General features: G+C 46.6%; 2 protein-coding genes across 2 annotated transcripts; both read right to left on the minus strand.

Annotated features, from left to right (window-relative positions):
- Positions 1-2,025: 2,025 nt before the first annotated feature.
- Positions 2,026-11,732, minus strand: zbtb11 (zinc finger and BTB domain containing 11). The gene is made up of 11 exons (XM_079739676.1): positions 11,217-11,732; positions 10,688-10,905; positions 10,297-10,528; positions 8,876-9,708; positions 8,250-8,450; positions 7,404-7,685; positions 6,687-7,113; positions 6,211-6,328; positions 5,085-5,243; positions 3,351-3,526; positions 2,026-3,143 (listed from the first exon to the last, which is right to left on the minus strand). The coding sequence occupies exons 1-11, from the start codon at positions 11,524-11,526 to the stop codon at positions 2,458-2,460; spliced, it is 3,642 nt and encodes a 1,213-aa protein (XP_079595802.1). The 5' UTR covers positions 11,527-11,732; the 3' UTR covers positions 2,026-2,457.
- A 5,828-nt stretch (positions 11,733-17,560) lies between these two features.
- On the minus strand, positions 17,561-23,276 carry dpt (dermatopontin). Its single transcript, XM_079739197.1, has 4 exons — positions 22,658-23,276; positions 19,907-20,032; positions 19,710-19,817; positions 17,561-18,885 (listed from the first exon to the last, which is right to left on the minus strand). The coding sequence occupies exons 1-4, from the start codon at positions 22,945-22,947 to the stop codon at positions 18,819-18,821; spliced, it is 591 nt and encodes a 196-aa protein (XP_079595323.1). The 5' UTR covers positions 22,948-23,276; the 3' UTR covers positions 17,561-18,818.
- Between the last annotated feature and the right edge of the window lie 416 nt (positions 23,277-23,692).

Raw genomic sequence — 23,692 nt, forward strand, 5'->3', positions numbered from 1 at the left:
TCTGGTGCTCCCTGCTGGCAGTATGACTATACCGTCCGCATGTATCACAAAAATAGTTCAGAGAGACGTTGTCAGTCTTTGTATGTTGCCTAAATTCTCCCAAACGGTTGGCAGTAAAGATCAGGTCACGGTAGGCCACGGAGGCAATGAGCTCGGGTTGAAAAAGAAAAAGCTTACAGCACCTGGTATTCCCAGGCGGTCTCCCATCCAAGTACTAACCAGGCCCGACCTTGCTTAGCTTCCGAGGTCAGACGAGATCGGGCGTGTTCAGGGTGGTATGGCCGTAAGCAATTATTGCTGCAGCAAAACCAGGTTTTATACAGGAGCACATAAGGAGTGAGAAAGCTGCTGAGGCCCGACGTTACACTTTCACAAAAACAATCATTAGTTCAATAGAAACGGCACTAATTGATTCAGTAGGACTCCTTATCCATGTAAACGATTTTTGTGACATCTGAATTAATTATCTGCAATACACTGCGTATGCGTGTGTGATGTTAAATGTTTGAACCAAGGTTAGCGGTTAAAGTGTCAGACAATGGGTGGGTATTTTCGCCGTCCTCCCATGGTCTTAGATTGATCTGAAGTGCGTGTGCGTGTTCGTGTGGGTGAAAGTTTAAGAAAGGTAGAACTCTCGTTTCAGCTCTCTGGTGCTCCCTGCTGGCAGTAACCTATTACTATACCGTCCGCATGTTTCACAAAAATAGTTTAGAGAGACGTTGTCAGTCTTTGTATGTTGCCTAAATTCTCCCAAACGGTTGGCAGTAAAGATCAGGTCACGGTAGGCCACGGAGGCAATGAATTCGAGTTGAAAAAGAAAAAGCTTACAGCACCTGGTATTCCCAGGCGGTCTCCCATCCAAGTACTAACCAGGCCCGACCCTGCTTAGCTTCCGAGATCAGACGAGATCGGGCGTGTTCAGGGTGGTATGGCCGTAAGCAATTAGTGCTGCCGCAAAACCAGCTTTTATACAGGAGCACATAAGGAGTGAGAAAGCTGCTGCGGTTCACTCGAAACCGCAGTAGGCCTAATTGATTCGGTAGGATTCCTTATCCAGGTCAACGATTACTGATTACAACGAATACGGCGGGTGGATACGCCTTCCTCCTATTGTCTTTCATTATAAAAATACAATTTTAAAAGTAGAATATCTTAAAAGCGTTCAAATATGTATGCATGTATGGTAGCACGCGATTCCATGCTCATATGAATATTTTAAAGTGGGGTCTCTAGGTAAAACATTGTGGAAGGAGTAGGGTCCCAACATTTGTAGAGAATGATAAAGAAGGAATAAAGCCTAAGAAAAATAGCCCTAAAACCAAACCCTAGAACTCAAAACAAAACCCCAAAACTGAATCCAAATAGGAAACCCTAATAGGAAATCATACCTCTAGAACCTTACACTATTGGGAAACTATGGTGGATTTAGGGTTTGGGTTTTAGTGCTAGTTAACCCAAACCCTAAATCCAGACCCAAATCGGAAATCAAAACCTTATAACCAAAAACCAAACCATAAAACCTGATCTTTAAAGGAAACCTGACCTAGAAACGTACACAAATAGGAAACTTACGCTAAAGTTAAAACCAAACCCCAAAAATACTCTAATGGGAAACCCTAACCCCAAGAAGAACCCTAAAAATCCTAAAGCCTACCCCTAAAACCAAATGATCAATCTTTAAGCTTAAATCAAGGGATTGTGTGTGTGTGTGTGTGTGTATTGGGGAGAAGCTGACTGCAATACAAATGCTAACAAGCATAACATATTTTCACTGGAGAGGAAGGGAGCAACTTTTAGGTGCTATAAAAAGGCTCATTAAAGTAATAGTAATATGTGGGATATTATTATTAGGATACTAAGTATATATATACTTAATTGTATCCTAATTGTAATTGTACTAATTGTCATTTGGATTCTCTGGCCAGGGGACCTGTCACTCAGGGCCCTGGGAGCAGGCTGAGACGCAGCAACACTGAAGGAAGACTCAACAAGCAGGAAGTATTTTTGACATTTAATTTGGTTTTCCTTCAGTCTGACACAGGGTTAAGGGTCAAGGTGTTTTTGTGGAAGGGGGGACGGGGACGACTACATTCCAAACAAAAACAGCGTAAGCAAAAAAATATATAAAGAAAGAGTTCCCGTCTCCTCCCCCGTAACCCGAGAGCAGAACAGACCTCCTGTGTGTTAGGCGAGTGGAAGCAGTATTCAGTATCTATTTGTACACAATGTACATATTCACACCACGCTCTCTGGGCGGGGGCTTTGGCAGACAGTGAATACATAACGGCTTACTTATGTACATACTCCGTAAAAATACACAATATCTTTACAAGCCCCTCTCCACTTAAAACAGTTCATGTCTCGATCAGTGCTGAAAAAAACACGGAAGGGCTGCCAGTCATTTCCTCTTCCTGGGGAACAATTTGTTCTCCCCGCGTACCCACACAGGAAGTGACATCACTCCCCCTCGGCCACATGCGGCACCTCCACCTCCATGGTCTGGATTTCCTCCTGGGGCGATTCCTCCTGGGGCAAATCCTCCTGGAGTATTTCCTCCTGGGGCGATTCCTCCTGGAGCGATTCCTCCTGGAGCATTTCCTCCTGGGCCGATTCCTCCGTGATCGCATCCTCCTGGGGCGAGTCCTCCAGCTTCCCATTGGTCCCGGCCATGCCCATCCCCTGCTGGGCCAGGACGTAGTTCACCACCTGCATGATGCTCTGGTCCGACAGCGTGGCCACCCCGCCACCGCCATCGCCGACGACCGCCTGCGCCGCCTGCATGGCCTCCACCGTCTCCTCCGTGATCAGGACCGTCTCGATCTCCTCGGAGCAGGAGACGGCCTGGGCCTCGGCCGGCCGCAGCTCGGGGGGCAGGTCGGAGGCCAAGATGCTGACGGCGTGCTCCACCTGCGTGCCCTGGTTGTGGAACTGCAGTGTGTCCTTCTCCAGCATGATCTTGCCCGGCAGGTTGTTCTCGTGGTACTTGGCCATGTGCTTGCGGAGCGTGCGTGCGTCGATGTGCGCCTCCTGGCAGATGGGGCACACGTACGGCCGCTCGCCCGTGTGCGTGCGCACGTGGCGCTTCAGGGAGCGAGCGTCGGCCCACGCCACACCGCACGTCAGGCACTCGAAGGGCTTCACGCCTGCGGGGCGGGACAGGGGAGACGTTCACGAGAGACCATCTTTATGTTACATATACGGCGTTTAGCTGACGCTTTTATCCAAAGCGACTTACAATTAGTACATTTGTCATAAGAAAGTGAAAAGATTTATCGCTGTCGGTACTAATGCTGTCGGTAATCTGTGAAGATAGTTGGACAAGACCAAAATAAAAGGTTAATTCAGCCTACCCTGGTGGTTGTTGACGTGGCGCCGGTACTCTCGGAGCTGGGTGAACTTCCTGCCGCAGTGCTCGCAGACCCGCTCCAGGTTTTGCTTCACACGCCCCTTCTTCCCGTGCGTCGCCTTCTTCACGTGCCTCCGGAAAAGGGCCTTCTCGAAGAACTCCTTACCACACACGTTACACCTGGGGGCCGCGAGACACACACTTAGTTACACACACTTAGCTAATCACACTAAGCTACACCTGGGAGCCGCGGGACACACACTTAACTACACACACTTAGTTACAACTTGGGACCGCGGGACACACACTTAGCTACACACACTTAGTTACACCTGGGGACCGCGTGACACACACTTAAACACACACGTGACACACATTTTAACTGTAACTGTGTAACACACACACACTATAAAAATAACATACATAGTCTAGGGATGGGCAACGATCGTCGAATAGTCTGAGTCACGTAGAAAATCTAATAATGAATGCAACTATCTTTATTTATTACACAGCATCTTAATGCTGTTCAACGCTCCGTTAACTTGCATGGGCCTACATAACTTCCGGTGGTGAATAATTTTTTGATAATTCACCGTTGCTTAGCATATAATGATCGCTGTCAAGGAAAGTGGATTTTCCTTGACAGCGTCGTATCACTCCGCAAGTAGTCTGTTAACTTAACAACCCCAGTGTCAACGTCTTTGGCGGATTACATCTCTGCTGGTCACAAATAAATTGTAAAAAGACACACCGTGTGAAGTTATTCTTTTGGCCATAGTTTCCATATGCTAAAGACGTGTCTAGTAGGGATGTTAATAACTCCAATTTTTCATGCTCGAATAATCGGTGGGTGGTATGAACGAATAATCAATTATTCGATGTGTGCCGACATTCACAAAGGCAGCCATGGATCATCGGCAATATCTTAAACGCAAAACAACAACTACCTGCTAAGTAGTTCCAGTCAAATTGTCTGTTGAGCCCTCAAAACAAGAGCTGGTAAATTGTGAAAAATGCATTTAACTAATCAGAAAACGCGGTTATAAGCTATAGTCCCTATAGTATCTGTGGAATAAAGGAATGAATCGCGACGGTCTATACTTTCAACATAAAGAGTACATATTTATAATTTGAAATTCGTCACAGCCTTTCTACCACAGATACTATAGGGTCTATAGCATATAACTGCGTTTTCTGATTACAGTTTAATGTAACAGTAAGCTGACAACATCGCTAGTTAACACCGCAACTGCAAATTAACCACACGGAGATAACCATGGCAACCGGTCAAACAAATTTTCTTATGTCGATAATTCTGCGCGCACATCCGCCGTGTTGATAAACAAATAATCCCCCTATGAATGAATGGTCTTCATTTATTTTCTTTGGCAAATGACCATGGTATAAGCGGGATAATGGACACCTGTCCAACATTAGTTCCGTCCGTTAATTCTTGTTTATTTGAATGGGAAAAATGTTAAAAGTCCAAATGTTAAAAATCGACTTTGACCCTCGGGAACGAATAATCGAATAATCAAATATTCTGACCCATCCCTAGAGTCTAGTTCACTGTCATGCAGGCTGTGTTCAGTTTAAGATATTTAGTGATTTCTTGCCTTTGTGAATGTTGGCACACATCGAATAAGCGATTATTCGTTCATAGCCCATGGATTATTCGACCATGAAAAATTTGAGTAATTCACATCCCTAACATAGTCCAGACATGAGGGCCACGTACCTGTATGGCTCTGCCACGCTGTGGGACTTGACGTGGGAGTACCAGTCCTTCTTCCAGCTGTAGCACTTCCCACACACCTGGCACTGGAAGGGCTTAAGGCCCATGTGCTTGTTCATGTGCTGCTGCAGGTCCTTGGCCTCGAAGAAGCTCTTGTCACAGCTGGAGACCAGGCACAAGTAATAAGATGTTAGAAAAAAAACATTCTTCAATTTTTTTTATATTTTTATTAGGGCTGTCAAATTAACTTGTTAATTTCGATTAATTAATCACAGAAAAAATAACGCGTTAAAAAAATAAATGCTGATTAATCTCGCTTCTATAGTGCCCTTTGACCCGGTGCCTCATTTGCATTGAAACAAAATGGAGGCAGACGAGAAGACGCCGCCCGAAAATTTAAGTTTAAACAACTCCCAGACGGAACTGTAGATAGGAACACCGTTATCTGCAATCTCTGTAGTGAGGAATTTTCCTATCACCGGAGTTCATCAACCCTTAAATATCACCTCAACGCAAAACATTTGGTGGCAAGCTCGCAGGTACGAGCTGCCACCGCCCCTGAAGCTGGCGCTAGCAGCCAGCCTCGTCAAGCCACACTCGACTGAGATGCATTGAATCTTGAGGGAGATTGAAATGGAAATGAATTTGATCTTAAAATGCACCGTATGTTAATGAAAGACATGTTTTAAATAAAAGAGACATTGAACTTTAAAGTCTATTATGTCTATTATTCATTGAATCACTCATCTGCCATAATTTACTTGAATTTAATTATTTTTAAATATTTTTCCTCGGAAAAATGGAAGCATGCGATTAATTTAGATTAATTAATCACAGAGCCTGTAATTAATAAGATTATTTTTTTTAATTGCTTGACAGCCCTAATTTTTATATTGTATTATGTCTATATTTGAAAGTCTTCATGGTGTTGATTTGAAACCTTTCTTACAGTTTACTACTGCTGACCGAGTTTGCGTTAGCCAGTCATGCGCTTACAGATCCCCTCCTTTTGTCGAAACGATTACGATGCGAAAGAAAGTGAAATGCTCCGCTCCACCTGAGCCTAACCCACACTCTGAACCCTGGTTGAGCTTCACCCCAGCCAACACAACAGGGTGACTGTACTCACTGTGTGCAGGCAAAGGCGCGGACTTCAGGCTTTGGCTGGTGCTTCTTGGTGTGCTTGCTCAGGGCCGACGCCCGGTGAAAGGTGTCTCCGCAGATGTTGCACAAGTACTTAGACTCCCCTGTTGGACAGACACACACACATAAACACTTAGCTACTGCTCCACGTTCATGACCCCAGGCTGCCCTCTGGTGGCCCGGGCTGGGGACTACAAAACCGCAGCTGTGGGACTTGCAACACCACATCCCGTGCCATGCGGTCATACCTCTCAGAGTCTAACACAAGCCATCTTACTGGTCGCTCCGCTGACTTAAACAGCCGGATGGAACGGACTAGACATACCAGGGAGGGTTTGTGAATGCAGGAAAATAAGTATTACCAATTATCAAGAACTTTTATTTCGAGGGCGACCTAAGAGACAGGTGTACGTGTGTATGTGTACGTGTGTGTGTAGCGGGCGGGCGGGGGTTGGCGGGCACCTGTGTGCATGCTGGTGTGCTCCTCCATGCTGCGGCGGCTGACGAAGGACTTGCTGCAGTAGCCGCACTGGAACTGCTTGGTGTTGTCGTGCAGGGCGCGGTGCATCTTCAGGCTGTGCTTGTTGGCGAACGACTTGCCGCACACCTTGCAGCAGTGCGGCCGCACGCCCGTGTGGTTCAGCATGTGGATGCGCAGTGAGTACAGCTTGGGCAGTGTCTTGCCGCAGATGTCGCAGACGAACTCCCGCTTGGTGCGCGCGCCCGACTTGTCGTCCGGGTCACCGCCCGGGTCGGCCCCGGGGTCGCCGTCGGCGGCGGCTGCGGTGGCCGGGGGCTTGAGGGCCGGCGCCCGCTGGCCGCTGTGCTGCTTGTGGCGGGCGAGGTGGGCCCTCAGAGAGGCGGCGTACTGGAACTCCTTACTGCACAACTACAGACACAAACACCGTGGAGTTAATGTTACCGTGGAGACAATCACTGGGGAGATAGCATCACCATGCAGACCAACACCGTGCCCGATGGGCTTTGAATAACAACGTGTCAGACTCGGCACCTTGGCACGGTTGCAGTGTCATCCATTCGGGAGCAGTCATATGAAACACAGAACCAAACCTAGAATCGAAGACTTTCTTTTGTTGACAACCACCCTAGAAACCGGTGCTCAATACATTGTCACAAGTCATCCGTGTTATCGCTAGTCCCGGGTGACCCGACACTCACGCTGCACTTGTAGGCGCGGGTCTTCTCGTGTTTCAGCGTGTGCATGATGAGGGCGTAGCGCCGCTGGAACGTCATGCCGCACTCCGAGCACGCGTGTTCCCCGTCCAGCATGCCCTCTGTGTCCGGGCCCCCCTTGGTCCTGCCGCTGGCTTCTCCACCCCCCTCCCCCTCTGTGGCGGGGACCTCTGGCCCGTCGGCCCCGAGGTCGGGTTTGGAGGGGTCCGAGACCTCCAGGGGTCTCTTTGGTGGCCGGCCTCGCCGACCCGGTTTACCGAGAGGGATCTGGAGACAAAGAGGCCAACGTGAGGTCATGTTTCCTAGGTTACAGCATGAAGCCATGTTTCCTAAGTAAGAACATGAAGCCATGTTTCCTAAGTTAGAACATGAAGCCATGTATCCATGGTTACAGCATGAAGCCATGTATCCTAGGTTACAACATGAAGCCATAATTCCTAGGTTACAGCATGAAGCCATGTTTCCTAGGTTACAGCATGAAGCCATGTTTCCTAAGTAAGAACATGAAGCCATGTTTCCTAAGTTAGAACATGAAGCCATGTATCCATGGTTACAGCATGAAGCCATGTATCCTAGGTTACAACATGAAGCCATAATTCCTAGGTTACAGAATGAAGCCATGTTTCCTAGGTTACAGCATGAAGCCATGTTTCCTAAGTTAGAACATGAAGCCATGTTTCCCAGATGACAACATAAAGCCATGATACCTGCGTTACAAGGGTCAACATGAAGCCAAGTTTCCCAGGTTACAACATGAAGCCAAGTTTCCTAGGCGACAACATGAAGCCATGTTTCCCGGGTTAAAGCATGAAGCCATGTTTCCGGGGTTACCTTGGCGGGGGTGGGGTGTGGTGGGAGGGCCAGGTTCTTCTTGTCCTCTTCCTCCTCCTCCAGCCCCATGTGGAGCCGGGCGTAGCCCCCCTCGACGATGGAGCGCTGCCGTAGACGCCGTCTGTTGGGGTCGTCTGCTGACCCCTCCTCCTCCCCGGTATGAGCCGAGGCCAGGGAGTCCGTCTCTTCCATCGTCTCCACCTCCATGATCAGAGAACTACAGCATTAATGGAGAACCAAAGCCCTGGCCCCTCCTTAAGACGTGCTCTCAGGTGGTTCCTCCGTGGGCTGAGTCAGAGGTTATGCATGCAGTAGCATGTGGTGAAACTCTGGAGGGAGTCCTCTAATGCAAACTAGCCAAGTAATGTTGAGGTTTGGCTCTCCTATAATACAGAGGGGATACTCATCATAACTGTCCCTGGCTCTGCTCTAAAAAAGCATGCACATATTAAGGATACAAATAAAAATCGGTAAAAAATATATAAAAAACACAAAATAAAACAGTACAGCAATCACAACCGAAAAACACATCACAGTATATACCAATTGGCTGAAATTCGGTGACATTGGACGTCACATTGAAATCTGAAAGAATAAATAAATAAATAATAATGAAAACTAAATACCTCCTCCTCCATCACCACCACCTCCTTCTTGACCTTTGCGGGACGACCCCGCTTCCGTTTGGGAGGCGGTGGCTCGGGCTCCGCTACTGCTTCTACCGGCACCACCACCAGAGACGTCGCCGTTTCCTCGACGGCCCCCCGTGACGTTTCTGTGGAGGTGGCGGTGGTGGTGTCCAGGACCTGCAATGACGCCCCCTGCCGGCCGGGGGTTTCCTCACCGACCGCGGGGGCGGCGGGCTCGTCGGTCGGCCGGGGCTCCGTCGCCAGGCACGCCGAGACCACCGCCAGGGAGTCGCCGGCGCCGGCCTGCCCGCTGTGAGTCACCACCGTCAGGGTCCCCCCCCCCTCCTCCTCCTCGGGGACGCGGCCCATGAGGGTGACGGTCTCGTTGTCGGCGCCGACCTGGTCGCCGCGGGCGCCCAGGTCGGCGTCCTCCTCCGCCCGGGACACGATGGCGAGCGCCTGCTCCACCAGGACCCCCTCCTCGTCCCCCTCCTGGTCCGACGCCGCCACCACGGCGACGCCGCCGCCGGCGTGCGTGACGACCGCCTGGCCGTCGCTCTGGATGGTGACCAGGAAGGAGCCCCCCTCCTCCTCCGCGGCCTCCGGGCCGGCCGGCTGGCTGGACACCACCGTGTGGGTGTCGCCGCGCTGGTACACCATCAGCTGCTGCTCCTCCACCTGCTTGTGGACCGACTCGCAGATCTGCAGCACCTCGGCCATCAGCAGGTGGCGGGCCAGCGTGGCGATGTCCGCCATCACGCAGAAGTTGAAGGTCAGCGACGAGGTGTAGGCAAAGTCCAGGAGCGGCAGGAAGCTGGCCTTGGTGAAGCCTGCAGAGGAAAGGGAGGATCAATCTTAGCTTAAGGTGTTGTAGACATAGAGATACGTGAACATAAACCTAAACTTAAGTAGCCAATACTTTAACAATCCCATCTGTTCACTGGGTGGGTTCTGACTCCTATCCTAAGGGTTCTAGGTTTGCGGTCTTCCTGGATGCATCAGTGAGCAGGACGCCCTATCTGCTCCTTGATGCCCTTTTTAAATCACAAAGTGTTTGAATTAGCTCTTCAAGAAAAACATGTACATTTCAAGCTGCACATTCAAGTCTTAGTTTATTTATTTTGAAGAGACACTGTTTTCTATTTGGCTATTTTGATATGTCATTTGTTTTAAAAATCCAACAATTTATTTTCGATTTATCTTGCTATTAAAGATAAAATCCAATTTCGTTTAAACTTGTTGTTTGGCACAGTTCCTATAAATAAGGAATATTTTTCAGGGAACTTGTCTGCAGCTAATTTTGTTAAAGAAATTCAAAATCGGGAATCATATCGCATCATGATTCGATTGCACCGTTACATCCCTACTAACGACTCAGCGAGACATAAACACCAGACACGCGACGAACATCGACGTACCGGAAAGGTCGACCACGGCCTCGTGCGTGGACACGGCGCCCTTCTCCACAAACAGCTCGTGGAAGTACTCGCTGCACGCGGCGAGCACCGCCTTGTGCGCGCGATGCTCCTCCCCCTCAATCAGCAGCGTGATGTCACAGAACTGGTTGTTGAGACGCTGCGTGTTCAGCTTGTCCAGCATGGTCTGGCTGTGTCTGGGGAGGAACTGGTTCACCTCGCCCTTACTGTCAACCTGCAGGATGTTGACACGTTAAAACGCACACAGAGGGAGAGTAAAAGATCAACATAAATTCATCATACACAGACAGGTCACCACAACACACACACACACAGCTTTAATAGTTGTATGATTATTAATAGTCATGACAGCTCCACGTATTTTCACACTTACAAAGACAAGCTCGTGTTTGCCCGACGACTTTCCCATCCTGGCTCTGGAGCCCATAAAGTCCAACTCATCTTCTCTATCTTCCTCCTCCTCTTCCTCCACGCCCCTGCGTCTGCCCCCTTGACGCCCCCCTGCTCGTGTCCCCGTGCCGTCATCCGTGTTTCGCCGACTCTGACACGCAGGGCATTCTCTGATGTGGTCCTTGACGTGTTTGAGAATACCTGCGGACGTCAATGGAGACAGTGTTTTTGAGTTAACATCCTAATCGCAAGCCTCCGATCCGATACAAAGAAAATGCAAACACAGCGTGTCGTCAGCGGATTTAAAATAAACGCGCCACAACAAAGACGGCAGCATCCCATGTCAGTAGGTGGCGGCAGAGGGCGCTTTATTAAGCCGGGAACGGGTGGCGTAGATCAAACTGACAGTCACCAGCATCATGGCGAATATTGTTTACCTGTGCTATGTTTCGTAACTATAAGTTAGTAGACTTGAGGTTTTAATTTAGTGGAGAACAACAGACGCGCCCTACCTCTCCACCAGTACTTCTGCGAGATGGAGTCCCATGTGAGCTGCTGGTTTAGGTGGTCGCCTTCCTCGGCAATGTGCGCCTGGTTGATAAGTTCCGTCCTGCGTCCGTCCTGCAGCACCACCTCCAGCTCCGTGAAGTCCTTCTGGCCTTTCAGCCGCCGCTGGTAGTAAAGGGTGCCGCTCCTCACCACGTAGCAGGCGGCGGCCTTGCGGATCTTCCTCTTGGTGTTGCCGTGAGTCCCCGGCGCGTACGGCTCCCGCTCGTCAGTCAAATAGCGAATGATGGCCAAGTAGCTTTCTTCGCTCGACATGGCTGAGCTTCCCCCGCAGCGGGCTGTGTCTGAATGGTTGCTTCTTTTGTCTCGAAGGAGCTGGGGCTCCTCTCACAACATTAAAAAACGAAACACAATTTTTAACCTGACTCTCTGGCCCTACATATCATAAAAATAGACGCAGTCACAGTATTTTTTAAATTGTTTTTTTTTTCCAAGGTGGAACTGCTGTTGGTGACCGTCAGGGGTAGACTTGCCCGAACAGACAAAATGGCTGCTGCACAACCGGATTCTGCGTAATGATCACGGAAGAGCCCCGTGTTTTTTTTGATTTTTTCTTTACCCACGCTGTCGTTTACGCTATTCACCACTAGAAGGCGTTACAACCAAACATATCTATAACTCCAATATAAACGAGTCACACATATCACAGGATTTTTTGGGAGGTTTCAGGATTAGAAACCACAAACACCTGGGTGAACTAGTCAGATAGTCACTTGCATCACAAACGTGGGTATTTAAAGATTTCCACAACACACACCCTAGTGTTTCTGCTATTTAGAGACAGTCAGGTGTCCATCTGCCCATAGAACAATGAGAACCTGCTGGTAACAGGACCTGGCTCTCCTATTGGTGTGGCATTTTGGAAAAATATAAGCCTGCCTTGTGCCGATGCAAGGAGATATATGCACAGCTCTTAAAAGCAGTTTCCAGGCAACCCGACAACATTATGCTAACAAATTGTTTTATGATTTGGTCCCAACTGGCTTCATCTTCCCTGCCGGGGTCTGGTTAATAGCAAAACACCAGCGCAGATATGAGCGGTACATTTATTCCATTGTCACCCGTTGCAGATATTCCCATGACATCACAAGTGCAGTTGATGGATCTTCACAGACCAGAAGGGGAAAATATGAGATAACGCACTATCCTTTAGCTTTATCACTGTCACACTTTATCCTTTGTCTTTTTTCCTTTAACACTTTGTCCTACCAGATAGCACATCAGGTGTGGAAGCAGCGCAAAGAACTGTGAAATTAAAACAGGAGTGCTGAATAAAGAATAAGAATATCGGTAGGATAGAGTCGAGTGAGTGTTCTGTCTCTGAAAGGTTCTGGGTTCAATCCCCAACATCCTAACTCCAACCTGCTCCTTAATGACATGTGTCTGACCTCACAGTAAGTGTATTTAAAAGTGTCAGCTAAATTACTAATTAGTAAAAGACAAAAAGGTAAAATAGAAAGATGTATTTACAGGATAAACAACAGAGGGGATGTGTGTACAGACCAGCGTGCGTACTGTTTACTATGTGCAGTGTGCAAATGGTCTATGTGTGTGCCCATATTGTCTTCACGTGAAGGCCTTATTGTGGGGTTGGCCCGTGCCTATTGTTACGCTGTGTTGACTGTGTGTACACACACACACACACACACACACACACACACACTGTGACCATAACCTATTGTAACCCTTTCAAAGACTTCACCTTGAGGCTAAATGAATGAAAGTGAAATGAAAGTATGCGTCTCTTCAAGTGATGCAATTAAATGACCGTCAACTACATAGGATGTCGCCACCTCAAAAAACAATAAACAATCATTAAAAACATTTATTTTACAGATCATTTTGATCACATTTCTGCCACAGTACTATTATTGTGTGATATGTTTGATGTTTCATTGTGATAAATTGCTGAATGTTCACTGCTGTGAAGATTCAATACTGTAATAATACACTAACACTGTGTTATACCGAGTATTTATACATTGTGAACGGTAACCTATATTGTTCATATAAAAGGCTTCACTGAATTAAACAGCTAAATGTTCCATACTACTCAGTTCTTAGTCTTAGTAGGGTTGGCCCAAGCATGCACTGTGGGGACAAAATGGACGACATCATCACAAAAAGTGGGCCACAGTTAACAACACTCTGTCTTCTTAGTTTTTCTTCTTTGTTTTCTCTCTCTCTCTCTCTCTCTCTCTCTCTCTGTCTCTCTCTCTCTCTCTCTCTCTCTCTCTCTCTCTCTCTCTCTCTCTCTCTCTCTCTCTCAGATTGATCAGAATTATAAGGCTGAAGATGTTTGAACTTGTCCTGGTAGTCAGTTGGTAAGCTGACTAGATAAAGGCCTGTTTCCCCTGCGGTGAGCCTCGGGACGAGAGGACGGTTGATAGGAGGTAATAAAGTAAATGAACCAAGAAGAAGCATAATATCACCCGACCGGGGTGTGAGAACTACCTTCGGGTATCGTTCTTTGAAACAAGTTGCAACAGGAGCTAGAACCCAACGAGGATATAGTACAGACTAGTAATACTTGGGAGTGGCTGCCTCAGTTACAGTCCCCTTGAGCCTACATGTAAATCAGAAGATTTGAATGAAATATACGATCATTCATGGTTAGGATTAGGATACATAGGAGTTCTGGATATGTTGAAGCACCTGGGTTTTCAAAAAGACTACAGACCTGATATTACCAAGTAGTAATGTGTAGCAACACCTGTGTTATCCTTATCCTTACTTTTGGCAAAAGTAAATATGTATGTTATATGTTTGATCTCTCTCTCAATCTCTATTTACATTCACTCTATTATATTCACTCTACTTTGTTCTCTTGCTTCCTCTCACTCTTCCTTAAGTCATATAGGTAATGAGTGGGGCTGACCCATTGCATTTGTCAGTACCAGTAACTGGTAGAAAATCTGACACTTTACTTCCTCTATTCAACCGGAGGGCTTGCATTCTGTTATGTTGTAGTTAATCAGAATTCGTTTTTTTTGTGAGAACATATTCTCACTTCCAGTTGAACTCTAAAACCCATACTCCCACAGTTTTAGGATCATGCTATGTTATACCCACCCTAATAGGAATTCGACTTTATCTCACATAATATAACCTAACCCTAATCAGAATCCATCCTAATCTAACATAATATAATCTGACCTAAACTAATACCAAAATTAATCTCTTCACATCCTTTATTTGTAATGCTTCTAGTCTACCTCCCAACCTTCATGTCCTGTTAAGGTCTGAAAATAATTTTAACCCCTGCTTGCTACCAATCTGCTTTCCCACACATAGTGTTTTCACACTAAGTGATAAGAAAATGATGATACAAAAATGTTTAATCAAACATCTAAAGTTGAGGTTGATACAGTTTATACAATCTGCGGTCTACTGTGACCTCATACGCATATATCATACATGTGGGGTCACGACCTGCATGGTAAAAAAGGTCGGTCTACAAATTCCTCAGATTAGCATTGCATCACATGAATAGCTTTCATCAGAGTCCAACATGATGAGGAGGTGTGGGTGTGGGTGGGTGGGGGGGAGATAGGTAGGTGGGCGTGTGAGTACGTGCTCCATAGAGCGAGAAGTGCTGTTTTTTGTTACACTATACTGTTAGCGAGTCCTGCTCTCTCTCCTCTGCCTGGGCTGCTGGCCAATAAGATTAACACACAAACACACACACACCAACACACACACTGCCACAGACACACGCACACATACACAAGCATGCACACACACAAACACATACAGATACACACACACACTCCACTCTCGTGACCTCTCACCTCCAACTAGTTCTGATATTCTAGTAGTCAGGTTGTTTGAATCCCAGAATCCCAAAATGTTCTGGGTTCGATTCCCTTATATCTACACTTAAGATACTGTAGGCATCCAAGAGCATGATGCCCCATCTCCCCATAAATAATTAGGCCGGTAGGTCATTAAAAGGGTATGAATTAGTTGAATTCCCGTGCACATCCTCGCCAAAAACGGTTTGACGTCATTTTGTTATCTCCAGGCCATGCTGCCGCCCAGCGTCCTTCAATGAGAGAGACAAAGAGCCGGGAGAAAGTTCCGGAGTCTCTCGCTCTCTCTCTTTTTTCTCGTCCCGGAGCTCTGCTCTCCATTCAGCTGCCTTGCCATCACAGACCCATAAACAAGCTTCTAATTTATGCCGGGCAGCTTCAACCAATCTGACCAATCAGTGAAGAGGAGCTGTAATAACACAGCTTTGTGTTGTGGAGGGGAGCGGGAGGGGTGGGAGGATGAGGGGTTGGGGGGGTAGAGAAGGTGGTGAGAAGGCTGGGAACCAGAGGGTCACCAGCTCAACTTACACACGCAAACCCCCCCCTCTGTTCCCACAATGCACTGGCTGACTCCCAAACCCTCAACTGTTTCCTCTGTAGAAGACACCCAGGGACTTGGAGACTGTGATTCTTATTGTGTTAACCTAGAATTATCCCATATTTTTCCATGATCCGATACCTCAGGCAGCCTTGCCGTAGGGCCGGTCCGGGGGAAACCTTCTGAGCTTCAGCGCTCAACGAGTATTAAGACACATTTCCCACGAGCCCCAAACACACAGAGGATGACCACATGCAGGAAGCAGTGGAGAGATGGTTATCAAGGAACAAGGGAACACTGCAGCTTTTCTGGCTCGGGGCACTTCCTGGTTCCCGGCTTCAGGCTTGATGTGGTGGTCAACCTGGGTACTGCAAACCGATCTGGTTTACAACCTTGAAAGACTGGTTTACAACCTGTTTGAAGTGGAACGTGGATGACTGCTATAAACCCGTCTTTATCATAAAGATATCTGCAGGTCTACATGGATTTTTCATTTAATTTGATCATAAGTGGTTCTGAAGGAGTGTGGATGAAAACTTGATTGTAATCGCTTATTTTATAGCATAAGATCGACTGGGAACATTCCCAAATGTACCTCCACTGATGGGTCAAGCCACATAAAAGATACATACACAGGATTCTGTAAGCACTACAGCCTTATTAAAGAACATCTTGTGACCCACAATCCAGATCCTCGGTGCATTTGAAGCCTCAAGGTTTGAGGAAATGAGACCAAGCCGCGGCGGATTGTCTACGGTATTCATGGGCCCTATGTGCCAATATTGGATCACATGTGGTCTGGGATGAAGGATTCCGGATTCTTACAAAATAAAAGTACTGTCATGTAACTGCAGACTCACAATACCAGAGAGGACCTTTACTTTGTCCACCAGGGAGCCTCCCTTCTGAATCTGGAGATTAGGACTGATCTATTTATAGCAGAGTGGTTCTTCGTAATTGTCTCGTACTGGAAGATAATCAGCACATATGTCATTAGGCATGGTGTGTGTTTCCTCCATAACACTTAAGATAAGCTACAGTATCACATTACTTACTACTAATGGAATTAACTGGATATTCAATACTGAAAGCTTGAGATTGAGAATATGTTTCGTAAATAAGACGAGTGGAAAAATACAAAGACGGAAACAAAAGGGACCTGAACTGAACCCATAAAAGCCTGTTAACAAGGTGGGATCTCCGTGCAAGGAAGAGCACTCATCAATGGTGCTCTGATAGAGAACAAATGTGGCAATCGGAACGGCTGTTCAACACATGCTCACAAACACATGCACATACCATGCACACACCATACATATGCACCCACCCACATATCTTTGGATATGACATAGCGTCATATCCAAAGACACACTTTGATAAAAATACAAACCACAAACATACAATCATACATGCACAAACAAACATACCAAAGCACATACTTACAATGAATGCAATCTCAAACAAACAAACAAACAAACAAACATATCATCTCTTAAGCAGACAGTAGGCTACCACGTGTGTGTGCGTGCGTGCGTGCGTGCGTGCGTGCGTGCGTGCGTGCGTGCGTGCGTGCGTGCGTGCGTGCGTGCGTGCGTGCGTGCGTGCGTGCGTGCGTGCGTGTGTGCGTGTGTGCGTGTGTGTGTGTGTGTGTGTGTGTGTGTTTGTGTGGTGGGGGGGGGTCGCAGGGCTGGCCAGCTGTCTGATCCCCAGTGAGAGTAGAGCAGCAGAGACTCCTGAAAATAAACAGGCTGCTGTGAGGTCCCTGGACCCGGGGGCTGGGGGAGAGAGTCCTCCAGAGGCCCCAGGTCAGGGTTCCTCAGTGGGGCGGGAGACACACACACACACACACACACACACACACACATACACACACACACACACACATAGTATTTAAAATAAAAATGACATTTGACATACAAGCAATGATTTTATGTGTGTTTTTAAATATACTACAATTCAGAATTTCTTTTTTGGAATTTCATTATCCAAAGCTAAAATCCTTTAATTCCTGGCTGAACCCAGAAAAAACGTCCTTCCTCACCCATAATTACACACCCGGCTAGCTAGCTCATTATAGACAATACAAAGTGATTGTAGTGGGGAGCATTCAACAGGTTTGTGGCTCCGCCCACTGGGCTGTGATTACATCCAATTAGAGCGCTGTGTGACCGAGGGTTCCAGCGGGCCAGTCGTCTGATGGACGGCCGGCCTTGGCTGCTGCGCCGGGGCCATTAGTGGCCCAACGCAGAGTGCTTGGCTCTCTGCCCCGAGACAGCGACTACTGCCGTAAACAAACAAACAGAGCTCAAAGACGCTGGCTCGGTCCCCAGCCCCCTTTAAGATGGCCACTGGCTCAGACATGGTCCACGGTCGTTAGCACTAGAATAGAAGGTCAGAAAAACGCTTGACTTGAGTTTAGCTAGCTTTCAGCCGGCTTTGACTGTGATGTACAATAGCCACTTACACACACTATTAAACTAGTTTAAATGTAACTAATTTACATGTGAAGTGTAGGTAAAAAAAAGGTCTCATTTACAGGGTGACCTTGTGTTAAAATCCAACCTCTTCAACAGCGCCACCTCTGGTGATAAACCAGTGCTTACTGGAACTACGTTTATTTATTTATTTTGCTCAGTTAGCAATGATGTTTAACAACCAGCAAACCATACGGGCACACACCCAAAAATTCTCTATTTGACAAAATGTATGTAGTGATGTGTATAAAAGTAATATAGATTAACTGAATATCCGTTTCAATAATTTGATCTTCATCCATAGATCCAGTGTTAAGAACGAATTGTGGTCATACAAAGTTAATATTGGACAGTTACTGTTGTATTAAGCTCACGTAATCAACTTTACTTGTCAGAATATATGATACATAATAAAAAAGAAAAACATTAGACATTAAAAGACATAAAGAGTAGGATGAAGTGTTTATGTTTGAAAAATAACATAGCAACCTACTCCCTGCTTGTCGGCCTATCAGATCTCAACAAAGAGTCAGGATAAGGGCTCATTTAAATGCTGTTGGAGGATTTCGTTGCCGGATGTAGAGTGAAACAAAAGCATAGAGCCCTCAATGATAAGGATTTCATCATGTTTTTCCCTAAAACGCTCAATGAGAAAGAATATGTGTTTGTATAATAGTTATGCTTGTTCATGTAACAGCCAAATAACAGTGAGATGTCCATCATCTATAAATTCTCAAAAGCACAATCATGGTCGGTCATTCTGCACAGGATGTATTTCCACTGCCGATCCCTGGTGAAACAGAGAGAAATGATAACGCCTGTTATTATAAACTCTGATAATGATTTGCACTGTATGACATAAGATGTACTGTATCAAACCCCAAGAGAAGGAGGGAAATAGTTCATCTGTGTATATATAGTACTGTGTACTACTGTAGTGCTTTTCTAGCCTAATCCTTCTCTATGTTATTGCCTGGTATGTCTAATCATCTTTAAGACAAAATAAGTTTGAACCCACCTGAGAAACTTGTTTTAGACAGAAGCCAGTAGAAATAATGATAAATCTATTTAAAGTACAATATCGGTCTGATGATCAAACCATCGTAGCCGTCTCTCCTGGCTTCACTTGAACATCCGTTATCCATATCATTTGTCAAAAGGACTTTGGTGTGCCGATTCTCCCGAAGAGCATTCAGCGTTAGTGTGCCTGCCATGAGTGTAAATAATAGCAATATCCAAGAGCCCAAAAGCTTAATTATTTTGGAATCAATGTGTGCCACTTAGTAGGGAGTTTGTAGAGAACTTAACAGTGGGTCTTCATAGGACTTTGCAAATCGCTTGTTTGAGCAAAGAGCTATTTTCCTATTGTTTACATGTTCTGCTTGTTCAAGCAAAATGTTCGTAGGCGGAATTGGTACAACAGAGTGACATACTATATTGCAACAGATGTTTTAGTGAAGCCAAGACAGACAGTTGGATGATGGTGTGATCACCCAGACAGGTGTTGTCTTTTAAGATTTGCAAACCTAACTGAGAAACTGGTTTAGAAGAGAAACCAGTTTAAACCAACCCAAACAGGAAACTGGTTGACAGGAGAAACCAGGTTAAGCCCACCTGAGCACTCCGCTGAAGGTTGTCTGAGCCCCGCGGATGAAAAACCCGTAGACTGGCACGATCATCTCGCCCTCTTCCCGGTACCGAGCTGGTACATCGTTGGTCTTCCTGTTGACCGGACAAGCGGGGGTAAGTGAGCGTGCCACATTGAATTTAAGGTTATAATGTTAGCATGTGAGCAGGCTAGCTTCGCGTACATGCAGGAGTAGGGACAGCGGCGCTTGTAGCGGCAGCAGTAGAACTGCCACTCCCGGTCCAGCACAGACTCAAAGTACTTGCTCTGGATCCCCGCTGCGATCCCGTTCTGGGTACACGTTGAAGTCCTGCAAGGGGAGGGGCATCTTTAGCATTAGCATGATTACATATGTGCTATACGGCCTCACGACTGTAGTCTCATCCTAGTTTTTATTACATAAATGACATGTAATAAAGAAATGCAGCCTTTCTACTCCACATTCATATATAAGGTCATTTACATTTCCAACTGAGAAAATACTAACTCAGGGGTAGTCTTTTTTGAAGAGAATTTCAGCATACTAATGTCAGGACATGTTGTTCACACATACGGCCAATCAGGAGAATAGCAGGACTTACGCATACGTGTGAAAGCAGCTATAGCTTCATTGGTCACTATGCGACTTAGCAACTTAGTTCATTCAGTTACATGTCGTGAAGGAGCAGGTAGGAGTTTGGGAATCTTGCTGTAGGATGCCTACACGTGAGGCTGAGGACAAACCTACCATCCTCATCGATAAGACCCAGAACAGTGCTACCGTTGGTTGCAAATTGACCATTGTCCATTCTGCCTTGACTCTGCTCTGACTCAATGACTAAATAACAATAACTAAGCTATAAGTTAATGTGGTCAGAGCGTAAGAATATACTACAAACTTGTCAAAGTGTGAACATAAAGTGACCCACAACCCACACTTCCTCATCACGCCCGTGTGGTCACTTTAGGCTTCTTAAGGTTAGAACGAGGAACGCGTGGTGTAAACAACTGTGTGTTGGCGGCCCGTACGGCCCGTTGTCAGCACAACAACAACGTGGACTAGCTCCACCGAAGCCACGGCACCCCAGGATAGGCAGACGTTTGTCATGGCAACACGGCCGTGGGCCATGCCGCTCCAGCCAATGGGGATAGCCCGTTCCCTTTCCCACTGCAGTCATGTCTCATTCACAGAGCGCCATTTAAACGGACAGCTTTGTTAATGAGAGGCTGTGAGGCTGAGAGCCGGGGCCTGATTCACTGGGCCGCTGCTGGGCCGGGTGCTGAGCAGGGGGACTCAAGCAGAACTAATGCGCTGTGCGGCGCCGATGGGCGGGAACGAACCACTGGGAGGGGGACTCAGAGGCTCTCTGTCACACATGAAGCACTTACTGGTATAGGCCGGGGTAGCTGAAATAACACCCCATCACACTGTACACACACATATATATATATATATATACTTCGATACATATTTCAATGCTTGGATAAAATTGTGACCACGTTAACGTTGACCACTATTGTACTTTACAACGTAAAAGCACAGATAGTGTAGTTGTCGCAATCCTTGTTTTTTTTTGTTGGCCTTTGGCCTTGTTGTTGGCCCGGGGCCTCAGCTTGATTATCATCTTTACCAAAGAAAGAGATATTTGGTTAAGTGTTGACTTGGTCCAACACTTAAACCAACACTTATCACCTAAATCGTTCATTCCAGATTCAGCACGAGGATGTTTGAGGATCAGTAAAATGAAATGTCACTAAAGTTGTTGTGCTGCAATACAGACTGTGATTTATTGATGGCTTCAGATGACCTAGGCTAAAATAAACGTAGCTAAGCTAAGATAAGATAAACTTTATTTTTCCCAGGCATGTGTGTAATAACAGTGACCGTAAAGGGATTCCTGTAGAAGGAAAACAAGCTGTTGGATGTAATTGTTTTGCCAAACCCCTGATGTTCGCATTACAACCAAGGACAGTAATGTTGGATCGGACAGCTGTGCTCTGCTCCAGCTGTAGTTTCATAATCATCCCGGGGAGAGGAGCCCGTGCCAGCAGGCCAGGCAGCCGTTTGTTAAGGCAACACGACGCGGGGAGCACTCGCTGCAGGCCCTGTGTTGGGTGGCAATACTGACCTTTCAGAGCCCGCAGCCCACAGTAACCCAGAAACTGCTGAGCTTCTTAGATGTGATGCGGAGAAGCCTACCCAGTGCCCTTCAGGAGTTAATCGTTCTACACAAGGGTAGAACATGAAAAGTCCAACTCCCCCCCCCCCCATCCACTGCCAGACCCCATCTGCTCCCTGGAACAAGAAGCATCAACTCTCCTCCAAAAGTTTTTTCCATGTGTTGAAATCTCCTCTGTATTTCATATACAACTTGCTAAAAAATTGAGCAAATGTCAAACAAAAATGTATCCCCACAAACAAAATGCATGTGAGCAGGCAGACTGGTCTAGTTAATGATAGTCCATGAGATGGTTTGTATTGAAAATGAGTAAGCTTAGAGTCTACATACTTTGAACCATAGCCATCCTCACATACTGACCAAGAAAACACCTTATAACCTTATTCAGTTACCTTTATCCTAACTTTATTTTATAACTTTTCAACTTCCGATTTCTTTTTTTTGCCATCCCTTTGAGTGTTTTTTAACTACGTACATGGCCCTCGCCTTGTCATAAGAATTTCAATACACAATGTTACACTGCACAACTGACAATAAAACAGTTTATTTTTTTTAGATAAAATCAAAGTGAGAATAAAACACTTTGATTTTTTTAAGTGCATAATGCATGATTAAACCACTATAGTAAATACTTTAACCAGAACAATCCTTATCACAATCAACAGTAATAGCTTCCTTATTAACACTATTACTCTGAAGTGCACTATAAAACGCTTTGATCCCAGCTTGAGGGGAACTGCGATGCATTCTGACACGCTGAAGGAGCTCCCACTCACCACTCCAGGCCGGCGCGGTTGATGTCGTCCCACCAGCAGTCCGTGGGCTCCCCCAGTCCCTCGGGTGTGGGCTGGCACTCAAAGGTCCACAGGCGGTCGGAGCCCTGCACCTCGCTGAAGAAGCTCCGCACCGCCACCAGCGCCTCACCGTGGGGGCACTGGAAGTTGAATCCCTGGCGGTATTGGTTGACCCAGAACATGTCGTAGGCGTCGGGGTCATTGGGGTCATGCTGGGCCGCCACCAGCGAGACCAGCAGCGGTAGCGTCCAGAGGAGGAGGCTGGGAGACATGGTAGAGGACTGCTTCTGGCCGTAGGTGGGGGGCTAGGGTCGGAGAGGAGTCTGAAGGGGGAACTGGGGTCCTCTCGTCTGGTCGGGTTGGCTCCTCCGCACAGCTGTGGCTCCGCTGTAGAGCGCGGAGCCTTTTGTAGCCCAGATGTTTACCGATGATCCCATCAGTGATGATGTGCACACCAAACCCAGATCCCAGAGTGGATCAGTGTGTGGTGGGTTTTAAGGTGGACCAGAGGACGTGTATGGAGACGGAATCGCTGAAGATCAGGGGGCTTCCTTAAACGGGCCACCAAGGAGTTTTATAATGAGGGAAGGAGTCTGCTATGAAATTCAATTCAAATATTTGTTCTAAGTCTGATTACTTCCTGGAGTTTGAACCTTGCGACGGTGTAGTAGTGAAGTCGCAACATCGTGCGGGCCAAGTGAGTGTCTGTAATTTGTTTGTTTAACTAGATAAGAAATATAGGTTTATGGCGAATAACATTTGGTTTTAACAGAAATAAAGTTTAGACAAACGCGTGCTGGGTCAATAAAGGATCAGATTTACTGTGAAGATGTTCTACAGACTTTTATGATATCAACTTTTATCTACCATGACATTCTTCTACTAATAGCGTTTTGGCAATAAGCTAAATAATACGTACGACCAAACAAGTCCCCGATACTTTAGGTACATTCCAGGATGCATGCAATACACAGCAGTATACATGCAGCACACTACAGACCATTGGAAGGGAAGAGA

Source organism: Pollachius pollachius (assembly GCF_949987615.1).
Source record: "Pollachius pollachius genome assembly, chromosome: 7".
NCBI classification, from domain to species: Eukaryota; Metazoa; Chordata; class Actinopteri; order Gadiformes; family Gadidae; genus Pollachius; species Pollachius pollachius.

Excerpts from the sequence above, each read along its gene's own strand:
- zbtb11 (XM_079739676.1), bottom strand. The coding sequence starts at position 11,526 with ATGTCGAGCGAAGAAAGCTACTTGGCCATCATTCGCTATTTGACTGAC. Across the intron at positions 7,114-7,403 it reads CCCGCGCCTACAAGTGCAGC|TTGTGCAGTAAGGAGTTCCA; the intron begins GTGAGTGTCGGG and ends TTGTGTCTGTAG. Across the intron at positions 3,527-5,084 it reads AGCGTGGCAGAGCCATACAG|GTGTAACGTGTGTGGTAAGG; the intron begins GTACGTGGCCCT and ends CGCGGCCCCCAG.
- dpt (XM_079739197.1), bottom strand. The coding sequence starts at position 22,947 with ATGTCTCCCAGCCTCCTCCTCTGGACGCTACCGCTGCTGGTCTCGCTG. Across the intron at positions 19,818-19,906 it reads CGCTGTCCCTACTCCTGCAT|GAAGACCAACGATGTACCAG; the intron begins GTACGCGAAGCT and ends TCCGGTCAACAG. Across the intron at positions 18,886-19,709 it reads ACCTTCAGCGGAGTGCTCAG|GGATCGGCAGTGGAAATACA; the intron begins GTGGGCTTAACC and ends CTGTTTCACCAG.